This window comes from Uranotaenia lowii, chromosome 1 (genome assembly GCF_029784155.1).
Source record: "Uranotaenia lowii strain MFRU-FL chromosome 1, ASM2978415v1, whole genome shotgun sequence".
Classification (NCBI taxonomy): Eukaryota; Metazoa; Arthropoda; class Insecta; order Diptera; family Culicidae; genus Uranotaenia; species Uranotaenia lowii.
This window is the reverse complement of record NC_073691.1, coordinates 76,217,935-76,234,798: the sequence shown is the minus strand read 5'-3', so window position 1 is coordinate 76,234,798 and position 16,864 is coordinate 76,217,935. Positions and strand designations below refer to the sequence as shown.

The following is a 16,864-nucleotide window of genomic DNA, read 5'->3' as shown; positions in this document are numbered from 1 at the left end:
CTTCCCTTCCAGTTATCAGCATACATTCCAACTACTCGAGGTGTGAAAACTATCTCGAGAAAACCCGGATGAAAACAAAACCCAAAACCATGACCTACGAGTGGGACCAGCTGTTGAGAGATAAACTTTGTAGCACTATGTTTGATTACATGTGGCGCGACGTGTGGTCCCCTCCCGTAGTTTTAAACCGACAACGCTAGACACACAAATCTAGACGAAACGGTAAACAATCCGGTGGATGTTTAGAAGATGGAACCGTTAGGGTAAACCATCTTAGATCAACTAAGATCTCAAGATCTCAAATCTCATTTAAAAACTGTAGCTCTAAAATTGTTGTCCCTACCCTATTTCGGTAGATTTGAGTTGAGTGTGGAAATGGAAGCTGTGGCAGCAGAGCATGAAGTAGGAAAAACGCCTAGACAATCGTCATCACTTCCGATAAGTTCTTTGCCCTCCAGCAAAGACGAGATGCGTGGAAATTCTTAACGAGCTGCAATTTACATTCGTGCCTATATAGAAATGCATCGGAAGACTGTTGTCCCGGTTTTTTCGGTCTATTTTTAAAACATCCGACATCAGATTGCCGTTTTCGGAAAAAAAATACAGGGTAGGTATATTTTTATTCTGGATTATCTACTGAGAATTCAGTCTAGACAATTTGGCGGAACTATTTACTTTTCCTAAGATCTAGGCAATGATTATTTGTGAATCTTATCGAAATGTTGAAAAACACTTTTTCAAGATCTTTTCATACAAGCTTTGTCATTTTCTAGAATTTATAAAATGAAATTTTGTTATTAGAAGCTTTATTTGTCTAACACTTTCAAAAAATCGAATTTTTTAATTTTTTTCATTTTCTTATTGTAAAATATTTCAAGAATGTTGTGTCAAATTTTCAAGTCAATCGAAGCAAAACTGTAGAAATTATAGGCCTTTATATCCTCTTATCTAATACTGCAAGACTTCAAACGCAGAAACTTCAAACGCGTTTTTCTCAAAGCACATTTTTAAAGTCCGTGGACATCGTCATTTGAAAACTACTTCACCGATTATTTTCAAATTTGGAACATATTTTCTACATATAAATTACCAAACCCCAACGATTTTCTTTTTTTTACTTTGGGGAGAATTTACAAATAAAAAATGGCGGATTTTTTCGTGAAAAATCGCAGTCTTTACTTCAAACAGCCACAAAAATTTCATATAAATTTTTTTTTAGCTAAATAAAATCGTTGGGGTCCAGAAAAACATTTATTTAAAAATATTTTGCTCTGATTTTTTGGCTTCAGATGATTCTGTGCTGAGATACAGTGTTCACCGCAAATCCTGTTTTCTAAAAGGCATCCTCAAAAGTGCTCCGTCACCGGCTCATTTTTCAATATATTTCTACGAAAAAATTGCTAAATGTTCTTTCAACAATGCTTTGTATAATGCAAAAAAAATTTTAATACATTTGTTTGAACGATAGCTCTAAACAAAATTCGTGAAAATAGTGTTTTTTTACCCGTTAGACCCTACTCCCCCTTAAAAACATATTTTCCTTTGCTGCTGCAATTTTCACCAATCTATGCTGACTTAACGTCAGTTTATGTAACCTTTGACCGTTATGAACTGATTCTTAATGACTAAAATGGAAGAAATACTCATTAAAAGCATTATTCCGGTTTCTGTAACAAGTTTCATCTCTATCAATTCATCTCTTAGTTTTTAAAAGTAAAACATGATCTTCAGTGGAACTAGGTAATAGTTTCCAAAATAATCCGCAAGGTGCGCTGCCTTATGCCTAATGTCTCACACGCAGTTTTTACCCCTGAATGTATGCAGCACCTTTGTATATTTTTCTTAAATCGGGGACAAAAGATGTGAAATTAGATTCGAATAGAACCAAAAATTAATGTAGGTAATTGGTGTCACAGCGTAGGCACGCAAAATAAAATAATTTTTTTTTCATACTTTCTTTCTGTGGGAAAACGGAAAGGGGTTCAGACACCCCCATTCTGATACCTGAAAACCAGTCACTGTAGAGGCATAATGAGAAACCCCCAGGGGCAGTATAAGCAGCATAAATGGAACACGATGAACGTTTTTGCCGGGGAATGTAGCAGCGAATTCGACTTCATGAAGTGAACTGAATAATAGAGCTACAACTTGACTTGTTTCATCTGACAATTTGGCCAATTGGTAAGGTGTCGGAAAGGTGATCAGTAGACTCGAGTTCGATTCCTGGTCAAGGTGATTTTTTTGCACGTACCATTCACGAGTGATTTTTATGATTGTTACATTATACGGCTAGTAGCATTTTTTGTAGTTTATTTGCCCCAAAATGTATGCAGCACCATCATGTTCAGAAAAAGCGTAAAAGTTAGTTTTAAGAAAACTAAAAATTACTGCAATTGTTGTTTTTTATGCGTAATGGTCTTAGTGGCATCGCATTTTATTCCAAAACTACATATTTTCATACACTTTCATTAGATTTTTCAAATTACCGTCAAACGGGGCATCATGTAACAGCGGGGTTAGATGCAACATTTATATAATACCACACTGATTCAGTTTTTAATTTAATGTAATGTGATAAAGTTATCATTTAATGATAACAAAATGATGATAACATATTTTCTTGTATCCTATGATAGTTTTTTTAAGTTTCTTATTTTCATATAAAATTTGAAAAATCGAACAATAAATGTACAATTTTTAACATTATTCGATGCCGAAAAAAACATTACCCAGTATGACGAATTGGCTTAATCACCTACAAACTTTAAACTGGTTTTCTCATCCTATACCAACACTGTTGATTTAAAAATATTTTTTGAACAATCACTCCATTTTTTTAAATAAATATTTTTATAAATCAGGTACCAGTCTGGGGTAAAATGCAACAAAATGTATGTAAAAGAAATACCTTGTAAATCTCATTTCCATATGCTGGAATATGATTGTTTTGCATCACGCGTTTGTCAACATTGAAATTTCTTTCTTTCAAAAAATATTTTTTAATGATTTCGGCTTTTTCAATTTTTAGTAGTATGGTTTACTCCTAAATGTATGCAGCACCCCAATTTTCAGAAAAAATGAGAAAATAAGTTTTCACAAAACAAATTTATCAAAAACTAAACATTTTCTTACGTTTTCATAAGATTTTTCATCAAAAACAAAGTTTGTTGCAATTTACCCCATTTTCTGAGGAGGATGAAAATCGCATGTTTTTAGAAAATTAAAAATAACTGAGAAACCAATAATTTTTCTGACTACGCCAATTTGATGTCCCATCAACCTTAAAACTTTTGATGCATATGGGGTATGATTATCTGTAGACATTGAGTTTTAAAAAGCCATTGAAGTTGAAGAGTGTTGCATGTTGCCCTAGTTGACGGTACTTTACCTTATGACTAAAAATTTTTATTAAAAAAATCGTTTATGTCATTAAAATTCTTATGCTGATATGAAAAACCCTTCAAGAAAGCAATTTCAGACACAATTTTATTTTGCGTTCCTTGTTCTTCAAAATGCTCAACATCACATTTGGGACGGTTTTGATAGATTACACTAGGCTACAATATTTTCATTTTTTCGAAGTGCATGAATTAATATTTCAAAATAAGTTATCTAAAATCTTTTAAGGATGTTCTACACTTTTTGACAAAATAAGAGACAAACCATACCATTTTAAAATAAAAGTTTTGAATCAATTATCAAGTTTTATGATTTTGAGTTCTGCGAAAAAAGTTATTGAAGTTTTCTATTTGTTTACTTTTTCTCATTTAAGGATTTTTAAAAGTTCTGGGCCGAATTGAATAAAGGATAGGGTAAATGATCTTGAGCGGAACCAATTGGCTCAATTCGACGCAACTCGGAACAGTTGATCAAGCGGTATGGCTTTGGGTTATATCCCAACAATTATTTTTTCAGTTCAGCGGATAGATCTTGGTTTCTGCTTTCTAATGATGATTTTTAGAATATTTTAGAGTAAATCCTAATAACTCTAGAGCTGTTTTACTGAAGTAAGAATTCTGATCTTAAGCGGAACCATTCTCTTCTGTCAACATCTTTAATAGCTCTTATTCCTAATACTTGTGTAACTGTGAAAACTTCAATTAAATTTCATCTTTGAAGATTTCAAAGTTCTAAAATTAATCTTTTTACATGAAAAAAAGAAACTTAGCGTTCCAAAGCTGTTCTCAAAATAGCCGTTCAAATTTATTTCTTGCCTCAAAAAAGTCCAATTTTCCCTTTGATGCACTGTATCCTATTTTGAAAGAATCGATTCTCTAAACCCAAATTTTTGTTTTTTAATCACAAAAATTAAATTCGTTAGTACATTTGATTGATTTTTTGGATGTGCGTGTTTAGGATCATACTGCCCCGAACAACTTTTGAAGGTAACGATAAAGTTAGTAATAAAAAAGAAGATACTTTAACTTACAGATTTGGCAAAAAAAAGGTACATTGCTCTAAATCAATGTTTTTGAGAAAAAAACTCTTATTTTTTCAATCTTTATTCCCTAAATTCCTTTTACTGTATTGGAAATTCATGATAAATTGTGTCGTTTTAATATTTTAGTAGGGAAAAATCAGTTTACGTTGAAAATCTTTTCATACTTTTCAAATTCAAAGTAAGAAACCTTCATTTTATATTGACCAAAAAAAAAATTATAATTATGGAAATCCATTCGCAATTAAAAAATTCTGTGAAATCTGTAAATATTTAAAAATATCGTGTTCTGTGACACAGATTCTTTGATAAAAATTTCCTCAAAATTTTGTGAAATAACAGATTTCCCTGTTATTTCGGCAACCTTGCTGTAAGCAACTTATTCATAGAATAAAGTTTAAAATAAATTCCAGTTTCTCATGAATCACGTTGACATTAATTTATATTCAAAATTTATTGAAACATTAATTATTTATCTCAATTGATAAAACAATTATTTCTCAAACCAATTTCCAGTTCGAGCTCAAGAGTAAAGTCAAACACAAGGAAATCGGATAGGTTTTCAATACCAGGCCACCAATTGAATCGTGAAGTATAATAAAATAGCTAACCTGGTGTGCTTTGCTACACTTTGTAAAACTGAAGGAATGTGTATAAAAAACAATTTGAATTTTTGTTTATTAGATAGTATATCTTTTTTAATTGGAATTCGAACATCTAAAAGAACCTCTTTTAAAGAAAGCTACTTCTAGTACGAATAGTAATGGCAATGAAGATTGTGATTCTTATTCTGAAATAATGGCTTAACTGTATTGGCTTGATTAGTTCTCGAATTATGCCAAAAAATATTTATGAAAGCCTTCCTCCTCCTTCCCGCCGTTCCTCTGAATGAAAGAATCAAAAACACATTTCTTGTACCCCAAAAAATCAAAATTTTTGTATGCCTTGTTTGGTACGCTCGTTGTGACACCAATTAATTAGTTTTTGTTCTATACGAACTTAATTTTACATTTTAATAGAATAAGAAATATACAATTGTACTGCATACATTCAGGGGTATAAACTGCGTGTGAGACATTAGGCATAAGGCAGCGCACCTAGCGGTTTATTTCGGAAGTTAGTAGTTCCGCTCAAGATCGAAGATGGTTCCACTCAAGATCATATTTTACTTTTAAAAACTACGCTATTAAATGATATTCTGATAAAAAAAACTTGCTACAAAAACCCGAATAATGCTTTTTATGAGTTTTTCTACCATTTTTATCATTGAGAATCAGTTTACAACGGTCAAGGGTGACATAAATTGACGTTCAAAGTCAGCGTAGATTGATGAAAATTGCAGCAGAAATGCGTATGTTTTTAAATCTTCTAATAACATTATTAGAGTTAATAAATTTTAGCAAAAATGTCAATGCTTGTATGAAAAGATCTTGAAACAGTTTGGTAAGATTCATAAACAATAATTGCCTAGAACTTAGAAAAAGTAAATGGTTCCGCTCAAGATCAGATTTTGACTAGTTCCGCTCAAAATCATTTACCCTACTTTTTATAGCATCCACTTTTTTCATGCATAAATTAAAAAATGTCGACTAAGTTTTGAGTGATTTCAATTGGTGAGACCGAATACAGTCTTTTACTTTTCACAAAAAGATTTGAGAAATGTAAAGCAATTTTTTCTTCTCTAATATTATGTACTTTCCAGTAAAGTTTTAAGAAACCTTTTTTTCTGATAAGCATATTAATAAAAACGAAATTTTAGTAAAATTATTTCATATTCTTAGTTAGACTAGGTTGCCACACCAAAAAGAGAAGGTATATTTAAAAAAATCAAAAGTTTGTATTTTGTGTACGAAAACAAACACAACTTGTTTAAAAAAACATGATATTAAGGGTCAAATACTACCAATTTGTTGCAATGTATGTGACTTACATGACAAAAGCACAGTATTTTAAGTTAGATTACTCAAAATCTGATAGAAAATGCGTTTTTTAAAAAAAAATCATGTATTTTTTTTTCATACTTTATAATATTATTGCTGATTCGTGCGCTTTTAATTTGTGCACTATGGTTTTAAGCAAAAAGTAGTTATGCATATTGCCTTCAGTTCGGGAGTTCACTGCATACTCAAAGGCGATTTCAGAAGAAAATATCCCGTTTGAAATCGTGAATGTACTCGTGATTCCTTCTATTGGTAGTCATCCTTTGAAACATTCAACAAAAAAAGAAAAGTTGAAGTGTTCTGCAATGAATGCATAAAAAGTTGGATCTCTTGTATTTATAGAATACAATCTTCATGTATCGGAAGAAATAAGATAGTTGGTACGAGAAAATTTTAATAAATTTCTTTCACCAATAAAAAGAGTACATTTCGTAAAATGTACAAAAAGAAGAGTACGCTTATTTTTCGATCGAAAAAAAGGATATGTACCTACTCTTAAAAGAGTACGTATGGTATCCCTAAATTAGAATAAATAAATAAATAAATTTCAAAACATATTTCGACAAAAGATACGATTGGATGTTATCATAATAATATGCTTAAAACAGATTTCAATTTCTAAAGTCAACACGCAAAGAGAATTTTCGAAAATTGCTGGGCCAAAATATGGCAAATATCATATAAAGCTAAGGCGATCAGTTCCACATGATTGGTAATGTTTGATGTTACTTATTTCTGGTTTAAACTCCTTGCGGAAATGTGCATACCACTAAATTTAGTTTTTTTTGGTTCAATTAGCTTACTTATGTATACAAAAATAGGAACAAGTATTAACGAATGATTTCCTTTGCAATATAATGTGATAAGTATAATGGCTAGCATATAACTGATGCTAACACTATCAGTCTACAGGAGGAGTACTGTATGCCGAGACCTAGAATCGTTCTCATAACCTCTAGCCTAGAAAACTTAAACGCTATCACCTAGGCAACGATCGGTGGCGAATATTTACATTTACACCAATTGAAAAAAAAGTTTTTAGAAAAAACTTGATCTCTTTTACAAAAACTGAAAATTTTACAAATATCTGAAATTTTATTGTATTATTTGTACCCAAACATGATTTATATTGATATGCTTATTTTGATTTAGAAATTAAACATCTGACTAGATTCTTTCTGCTTTTGAAATTTATCAACAGTTTATTGACATTGTTTCTTCTTGTTGATTTTATTCTAAGAGATTTTGTTTTTGCTTAGTATTTTTCATCTTCTTCTAGTTGATTAATACAAATTTCTCTTGATAATGCTCAATTTGTGAGAAATGTAGAAAATAATAAAGTACCCCGTTTTGTTCGAAAATTTTCATTAAATTGAAATTTTTTATCAGATGGTGTTAAAATTAATAATAAGATTTAGTTAAAAATTTAAAATGGCATGTCATGTAAATATTTGCCGTCTTTATCATTTTCTAATCTTTTAATTATATTTATTTTTTTTTATCATTTTTGTCATTTCTGTCATTTTTGTCATTTTTTCTTCCTTTTTTGTCATTTTTTATCAGCTGTTAGTTTTTTGTCAAGTCTTGTCTCATACAAACTAAGTTTTCCAAAGAAGCCCTCACAGAGCGAAGGAAAAAAAACATTAAATTCAACATAGATCGTCCTCCTGAAAATCTGAGAAATTCCTCTAAGAAAATGTTCCACCCGTCAGTCTTTCTCGAGCAAACGCGGCGTTCAGATCACTCACAATTATCTCCCGCGAACGATCGTGTTCTTCGTGTCACACCGAAAATCTTCACTCGAGCACGTGTTCCGAGGCGCGAGTAAACCGGCGAACGAAAAAGAAGAGCACAACAAAAAAAAAAAAATTCCGGCCGGCCGGTTCTAAAAATAGCGTCGCGACGCCTTCCCCCTCACCGAGGTGCGCTAGACGCGTTGTTTTGTTTAGTTTTTCGTCGTTGTCGTTGCTTTGAGTGAAACATCTATTCGAGATGCCTCCAACGGTGATTCGGATGCCAAACGGAGGAGGTTCGTCAGGAGCGGGAATTCTTGGCTCTCGAGGAGGAGGAGGTCACTTCAATGAGTCCCAGAACCGAGGCGTTCGGATTGGGTGCTGTCGGGTTTGTACCTGTATCAATTTGGAGTTTTTCATGTCGAAAAATGGTATCCTGAAGATTTTTGAGCTGATCCTCGGCTCGTTTTGTCAAACGTTGCTGATTCAGTTCGGGATGGATTCGGCCAAGGATATTGGAGAGGCGTTTCATGGATTTTTAACGACGGTATCGGCCTGTTTGACGACGACTGCCATTCTGCTGCTGTGTTACGCGATTTCGTCCAGGACGTTTCATCTGGTGCGGCAGAGCATTTTCGTAAGTATTTCATCAGACATTTTCATATGAAAGATTCCCTGTTTAGATAAATGTATCCCATGTTTATTTTCAAACAATTTCAACCAAAATATTGATAGAATATTTCTTCAATCAGTTCCTAGAGAATTTTATTCAAGAAAAAAAATCATTGAAGTTAACAGCAAATAATGATCTACACTGAGTTATCTAAACATTAAATGAGTTGCGTTTTGGAATAGATAGCTTTTGATAAATTTCGGAAAATAACTAAAGTACAAATGTAACCCTTCAATTGTTATTATCATAAAACAACAATTTGGTGATTATTCAAATATTGAAACTTAAAACACATATCATTTTCCAGGCCCTAAAGTATAAGATTATGCTGTACTTTCCTAAATCTTTTATTTTTTGTCCAAAATTTTAAATGAATGATTTTTTTTAATTTAAACCTGAAGCTCAAATTTGCTCACACAATTTCAAAGTAAACTCAATAAACGATCCGGAGCCAGCGTCTTCACTTGGTCCCAGTCAAGATTCTCGTCGACAGTTCAGTTGAGAGATTGATGACTTTATTTTTGTTTTCCTTTTTCAGGAGGTAATGTACAATGGAATCGCTTGCTTCATGTATCTGAGTGCCTCGTCGTACCTTGGATTCGCTGTGAACGTATGGCTGTACCCTAAATTTCTACTCTTCAAGAACACCGGAGGACTCCACAGTGCCTATCCAGCGATGACTGCAGTTTACGTAAGTTTGTTGAAGTTTAGGAAGACTTAGGTACTACTTACTACTATAAGATATCCATTTTTTTTCTTCCTCATTTTAGTACATGGGAACAATCGTTGGAATCGTATACGGTATGGATGCATTCGTGGCTTATCGGTATTTGAAAGGATATTCTTAAGAGCTTTTGAACAGTAAAATAGAGTGGATTAGATAAGCTTTATTCCTAAGTTTAGAAGTTAAATAACTTATTACTCAAAACTGTTAAAAAGGATGTGATTATTTGATGCATTTGAATAACTTTTTTATGATTATTGAAAAGTAAAGTAAAAGTAATATTATAACTTCATCTTTTGTAGTATATTAACTAAGTGTTAAACGCGCTACCATTGAAAAGGTTTAAAAAAAAACAGTGTTATCCGAAATAAGAGTTAAGGAGATTTTTTTTTTATTATCTGACGGGTTTGCGCCGGGGGTATTCAGATTTTCCCCAAAATTGAAAATTTGGTTCATTTTCATTTTCAAAGCTACATAACTCTGTTGTTTCTCAACGGAAATTATAAAATAGCACATCAAAATGCATTGAAATTTCTCCTCTACACTACACTTTCATCTCTACAAACCACGAAAAAGTAGTGTTTTTTACCTGCTTTGATAAGTTCTTTTGTTTCCATGTTGTTAGAAGTGCGTGCTATCTCCATATGTGAGTGCAGTTGTTCGACCATTGTTTGTTTTAGATGCAAAAAAAGAGATTTATTGTCATTATTTCTTTCATAACTCTTCAAGGTGTTAATGGCCCACTTCGGTGTCTTCAGATGAAAGTTGCATCATGAATCGAGCTATACAATGGTATTTTTTGCAATATATTCGGTGGTGCAGACGGTACTTTTAGACGCCATTTAAAGTTTATTTACAACTTTTCATGTTGAAGGTCATTATTTAAATTTGTTCAACTATTCTATTTGGAAAGCTGATAAAATTTCAATGCATTTTGATGTGCTATTTTATAATTTCCGTTGAGAAACAACAGAGTTATGTAGCTTTGTAAAATGGTTATTTTTTATTTACAAAAAAATCTAACCGAAGCTAACTCAAAAAATAAAAATGTTAGAAATCTGAAAAAAAACATGTGTTTTTAAGTCGCAAAAATGAACCAAATTTTCAATTTTGGGGAAAATCTGAAGACCCCCGGCGCAAATTGTCAGATAATAAAAAAAAATCCCCTTAAGGGGGGTGTAGGGTCTAACACTTTCAAAAAATCGATTTTTTTATTTTTTTATTTTCTTATTGTAAAACATTTCATGAATGTTGTGTCAAATTTTCAAGTCAATTGGAGCAAAACTGTAGAAATTATAGGCTTTTATCTCCTCCTATCTAATACTGCAAGAAAGCAAGAGCAGAAACTTCAAACGCGTTTTTCTCGAAAGCACATTTTTAAAGTCCGTGGACATCGTCATTTGAAAACTACTTATCCGATTCTTTTCAAATTTGGAACATATTTTCTACATATAAAATACCAGACCCCAACGTTTTTCTTTTTTGATTTTTTTACTTTTGGGAGATTTTAGAGGTGAAAAATGGCGGATTTTTAAGTGAAAAATCGTAGTTTTTACTTCAAACAGCCACAAAAATTTCATAAAAATATTTTTAAGTTAAATAAAAACGTTGGGGTCCAGAAAAACATCTATTAAAAATATTTTGCTCTGATTTTTTGACTTCAGATGATTCTGTGCTGAGATACAGTGTCCACCGCAAATCTTGTTTTCTAAAAGGCATCCTCGAAAATGCTCCGTCACCGGCTCATTTTTCAATATTTTTCTACGAAAAAATTACTAAATGTTGTTATAACAATGCTTTGTATAATGCAAAAAATTTGAATACATTTGTTTGAACGATAGCTCTAGAAAAAAATCGTGGAAATGGTGTTTTTTTATACCCGTTAGACCCTACCCCCCCCTTAATTAATAAGCTTTTGTATTGTATTAGAATAATTAACTTCCTTTGGCTATCAATTTTTACATTGTAAGTTCCGCCTCATCTATGAATCTTTCAGGATTATAAAGATCCTTCACACATTGTGCGAAAGCAAATAGAGTGTCAACATCATTTTTAGTCCTATCAGGTCAATTATAACAATGCAAACGTAATACGTGCGCTTAAGACGGATTACCCGCATGCACGCATTGCACTATGGGGCAGTTCCATACAATGAGGCGGCAAAAAGTATGATTAGGTGTTTTGGACTATTTTGTTATTTTTGAAAATTTGGTATGAAAATTACTATTTTAACTAACTTAAAATAAATTCAAACAAAAATTTTGTATAAATAAGTTTTAAAGTACGATGCTTGGTGTCATTTTTGACCCTACTTTTTATTTCTTTTGAAAACCGGGGTTTGGACTAATTGATCATTGAATTATGAATAACATCAAGACATTTCATGAAACTCAAGAGGAAAATGTGTGAAATGATTGATTAATCATGAGAAACATTTTTTTTGACAAACCAACATAAACTTTGTTAAATTTATACTCATTAATGGGTGAAAATTACCGATTTGCATGATATTTTCAGCTGTATTTTAATAATACTCAAAAAATGGTGCTTTAAGGTGCCTTGAATCTCTTTCATTGTATTTTTAGGAATTTAAAATAGATCTTGATAGTGAAAAGAGTATGGGGAAATGTGGGGATTTTTTTGGCAAGGTTTTAATGTTTTCGACTTTTGAAAAAAATAATTATTTACTCATTTTTATCATAGATCAATTTAGTGTGTAAAAATTTTGAATGGTTCAAATGATAGCTTCTAATATAAGCTTTTTTATGGTGTACTTTGAATTTAAGAAATAAATGTTTTACATAGAAATATATGTGATTGAAATTTTTTTCTTCATCATATAAATTTTTCAATTTTTCAAAGTCTGATGTCTGTGGTGCGTTCAATATTCAAGATAATGAGTTGAAAAACTGGGAATATCTTAGTTAAATATTAAGTTATTAACTAGTAAAAATAAAAAAAGCGATACGATAAAGTTCAGTTTTTGACTTTTTGCCGCCTCAAACCCCATAGTGCATTGGTATCACACAAAAGCGCACGATACGCTACCTCCTGCCAGTCACGGTGTACAATATCATAAGGGGGGGAAGATACCGATAATGTGGTCATTACTATCAATCTAGTGATCCTCGGTGTATGCACGATATTCGAAGATAGTAATGACGTCACTTGTTTACATTCTAACGATTTGTTTACTCGTGGGAGTAGCCTTCCTTGTTTATTTATACCGTGCTGCCAGTGGTCAAAGATCCGATATTGCCGATCGATCGCTCCAATGTGGTCTACCATATCCCATGCGCAGGCGTTCTCGAACGAGAAGGCTCCAAATGCTATGTTGGGTAGACCATCTATAAGCTACGGACTAGAATGTCGAAATATAGATGTAATTTCACTAAAGTAAAACGCGTATTGGCAACAGGCGCCACAGCGTCAAACCCCATCTTCATGATTTGAGATAGAAAGTTGGTCATTTTCAGGAAATCTAGCAATTTTTGCTCTTCCAAACAAAATTTCGGAGATTGTACGCTAGTTGACTTAGCTTTCTTTGCTCGTCATATATTGGGCAGTTCACAAGAATGTGTTTAATGGAAATGACACAATCACAACACGGACAAACGGGAGGTGGTTCCTTGTCTAGGAGATAGGATTGGGTGAGTCTCGTGTGGCCGATTCTAAGTCGGGTAAGGGCTATTCGCTCCTTGGGGACTTTTTCGATCTTTCCATTTCAAGGGAACATTCTTAACCTCGCGTAACTTGGCATCTTGATTCGCTGCCCATTCTCTCTCCCAAGCGGAAAAGATGTTTTTACGGTATCACGATATGCATCTTGTTGGGGTATGGATATTTGTAGTGGGTTAAGGTCGGTACCAGCGGATGCCAGTCGGTCGGCCGACTCATTACCTGGAATCCCCGTGTGTCCTGGTATCCAAACCAGGGTGGCTCTTTTGTTTAAGGCTTCATGTGCTATGGATGAAACCCAGGGATGTTTTATATTACCAGCTAATACGGATTTTATAACGCTAAGCGAGTCAGAAAAGATGGTAGGAGTTGATTCACATTCAATGTTAAGCAGAGCATCCAATAGAGCGTAGGCTTCCGCACTAAATACGGAGCACTGAGAAGGTAGGGCTATGCTACGATGGTTGTGTGGGTCATGTATTCCACATCCGACTCTGCAATCGGCTGTTTTGGAGCCGTCGGTAAATATGCGTTGGGTGTTCTTGTATTTTTTATCGACAAGATCATAGTAGGGTGGTAGTACCGTGTTTGGGTGTTGGCCAGCTTTGATTTTTAGTGAAAGAGATAGGTCAATTGATGGGACTTTTTCGGTCCAGTACCGGAAGGCGGTCTCTCTCCTGGGACAGACAGTAGGTAGAGAAGTGTTAGTTAGTCCTTGATCTAGGGTTTCAGTGCGGTAGACTAATTGGGAGTCTCTGTTGCCTCCGATGGCAAGCCAACGCAGAGATTTACACGTAAGGTGTTTGGCAACTAGGTAGGTGAATGAGAGTTGACCAGATTCGGCCATGATCGATACAATTGGACTAGTTATGAAGGCTGAGCCGACTGTTCTAATGCACCTGTTATAAAGAGGTTCTAGTTTTGGTAGAGACGGGGACCGCATTTGCTAACGAATCCCAATCCGTAAAGAATGGAAGGGAGTAACCATCCATGAACGAATCGTAGAAGAGAGTCGCGGTTTGCTAGACTGGGGGTCTTACTTAAAATGTTTAGGATGTTTATCTTGTTTTTGGCTTTTTTCTTACTTGTTCAAGATGTGTTCGAAAGTTTAAGCGATCGTCTATCCAAATGCCCAATAATCGGGTGGAGTGAACTAAGGGGATAGTTTGGCTGTGCATTTTTATAGGAGGGAGCTTTCTCCTATCCGTCCGAGGTCCGAGGTGTAGGAGCTTCGATTTGTCAGGGGAAAATTGAAAGCCGACCGTGGGTGCCCAGCTGGCTACCCTATCTAGGGCAGTTTGGAGTCTGTTTCGTGCTAATCGAGCGTACGCAGAGCTCGATGCCAGCAGAATGTCATCGGCGTAGATAAGGATTTCTGTGTTACTAGGGATGATCTTAAAAATGGTGTTAATGGCGATAAGGAATAAGGTGGGAGAAATAACAGATCCTTGGGGGACTCCTGTGAGAACTGGTTTTGGATTGGATATAGTAGCGTTTACGAGTACCTGAATGGTACGATTAGAGAGGAAGCTTTGTATGTAATGATATAGTCGACCAGATATGCCCCACTCACGGAGGGAATTAAGTATGGTACCTTGGTCGACGCGATCGAACGCTTTGGATAAATCCAGGGACAGAATTTCGATATGTAAGTTTCGATCTAAAGCATTGTCCAAAATGCTCTCCAGTTGGCAAAAATAGTCGTCGGAGGAACGACCAGCGCGAAAGGCATATTGTCGATCGTCCAAGAGGTGGTTTTTGTCGAGAACCGTGTTGAGTCGGTGATTGACCAACCTCTCCATTATCTTACCCGCACAGTCAATCAGTGTAATGGGGCGATAGCTGTCGATATTATTCGGGTCTTTTTGGGGCTTGGGGATGGGAATAACTAGGCCGCGCTTCCAAATGTTGGGTATCGATCCATTTTCCCATATCTCGTTAATAATCTTCAAAAAGGTGGTTTTGGGGGATAGAGACAGGTTTTAAAAAAGGGTAGCCAATGCCATCTAGCCCGGAGGAGACCCCTTTGACTTTTTGTAGAGCACAGTTTAGTTCATCGAGACTGAAGTCGGAGTTGTAAGGGAGATCAATAGAAGAAGGACGTGTAAGGGAAGTAGGAGGGTGTGATAACGGGGTTAGGTAGGGGATGGTGTTGCTGGGGGGAGTAGCGTTGATTGAGGAGAAGTATTGGCAGAAGGCCTCAGCAAGGAGTGAGGGATCATTGGTGTAGTGTCGGTTAAGAAGTAAGTGAAATTGATTTTTACGAGGCTCACCATTCAGAATTTTTATCTTGTTCCAGAGGAGTTTAGATGGTGTATTAGGGTTGATTTGCTCGGTGAATTCTAACCAGCTGTTGTTTTTGGCAGAGCGGACAGCAGTTTTTGCAGACGAGCTGGTCTTTTTGAACGCAATTAGAGCCGTCTCCTTGTTGGGATGATCGTTTGGTAGTCGGCGAAGGAGCCGGAGAGCTTTCCTTCGTTTCTTTATAGCGTCTTTCACTTCTGGTCCCCACCAAGGGACAGAAGTTTTACCTGGTTTCCCTCTTGTGCGAGGTATGTAGTTCGACCCTGCCTCCAGCAGTATCTCATTGAATTGTTGGAGAGAAATGGAGTCATTTAAGGAAAGGAGGTGGTCAACGTGATATTGATAGTCAATCCAATTGGCTTCTTGATACTTCCACCGTGGTCTGGTGGCAGCAATGGGGGTAGGGTGATGGATGTTGATAAGGATGGGGAAATGATCGCTACCTCCATTATCCTCCAGCGATCTCCAATGGAATTTAGGACCCAGGCTCCAGGAGACAAGGCTTAGGTCGATGGCTGATGTATTACCAGTGCGGGGGCATAGACGGGTGGAAGACCCGTCATTCAAGATTGTGAGGAAATTGGTTTGAGCAAAGTCGGATATAAAGTCGCCTTTTCGATTGGTACGTATGCCTCCCCACTCGGTGGAGTGGGCGTTAAAGTCCCCTAGCAGGATAACAGGGGTAGGTATTTGTGGGATAAGATCTTCAAACCCCTTTGCAAAGTCCTCGAAAGAGAGGGCAGGGGATGCGTAAATAGATAATACTGAGATTTTGATCGGGGCTTCAAGTTGGATACAAATGGCATCGAGGGTGGATTGTACGGATATTCATGAGTACGGAACTCCATTTTTAATTCCCAGGCCGACACCTCTGCTGTAAGGGTTGGAGAGGTTTTTGTGGGATAGGAATTGATATCCTTTAATTATATTGCACTGGGTTGTTGAGTGTGGGACTAAAGTTTCTTGGATGGCTATTACTATTGGTGAATGCTTCGAGACTAATAGTTGAATTTCAGGTAGTCGGGAATTTAAACCTAAAATGTTCCACTGTAGGGCGAAATTAGTTGTGGTTTTATTGGTTGGGCTATGGCGACTGATTGTATTCATGATTTGAGGATTGAGACTATGTCGTGAATGATAAGTAGTGGAATTATAGGTTGGAGCAAAGTTGATAGGGGACTGAATCGTTCTGAATTGTAAAGACGGGACTAAAAAATTTTGCGACTTACCAGTTTTTAGGGTTGGTTGGTGATGTTAAGTTTACCTTGCTGTTTGGGCGGGAGGTTGTGGGTTGTTGCGGGGGTTCTAGTGGTTGAGTGTTGATTTGGTTGGGAAGTGGTTTCTGGTCTGCGTTTTCTTTTCTTTTTGGGTTCC

At 35.3% G+C, this 16,864-nt stretch overlaps 1 protein-coding gene across 1 annotated transcript; it reads left to right on the top strand.

Moving 5' to 3' along the window:
• Positions 1-8,105: 8,105 nt before the first annotated feature.
• LOC129739903 (protein singles bar-like) lies at positions 8,106-10,294 on the top strand. The gene is made up of 3 exons (XM_055731446.1): positions 8,106-8,748; positions 9,323-9,475; positions 9,555-10,294. Exons 1-3 carry the CDS (start codon positions 8,371-8,373, stop codon positions 9,630-9,632), a joined length of 609 nt encoding a protein of 202 aa, XP_055587421.1. The 5' UTR covers positions 8,106-8,370; the 3' UTR covers positions 9,633-10,294.
• The last annotated feature ends 6,570 nt before the right edge of the window (positions 10,295-16,864 follow it).

Coding starts and splice junctions, on each gene's coding strand:
- LOC129739903 (XM_055731446.1), top strand. CDS start 8,371: ATGCCTCCAACGGTGATTCGGATGCCAAACGGAGGAGGTTCGTCAGGA. Junction 8,749..9,322: donor TGGTGCGGCAGAGCATTTTC/GTAAGTATTTCA, acceptor TTCCTTTTTCAG/GAGGTAATGTACAATGGAAT. Junction 9,476..9,554: donor CAGCGATGACTGCAGTTTAC/GTAAGTTTGTTG, acceptor TCCTCATTTTAG/TACATGGGAACAATCGTTGG.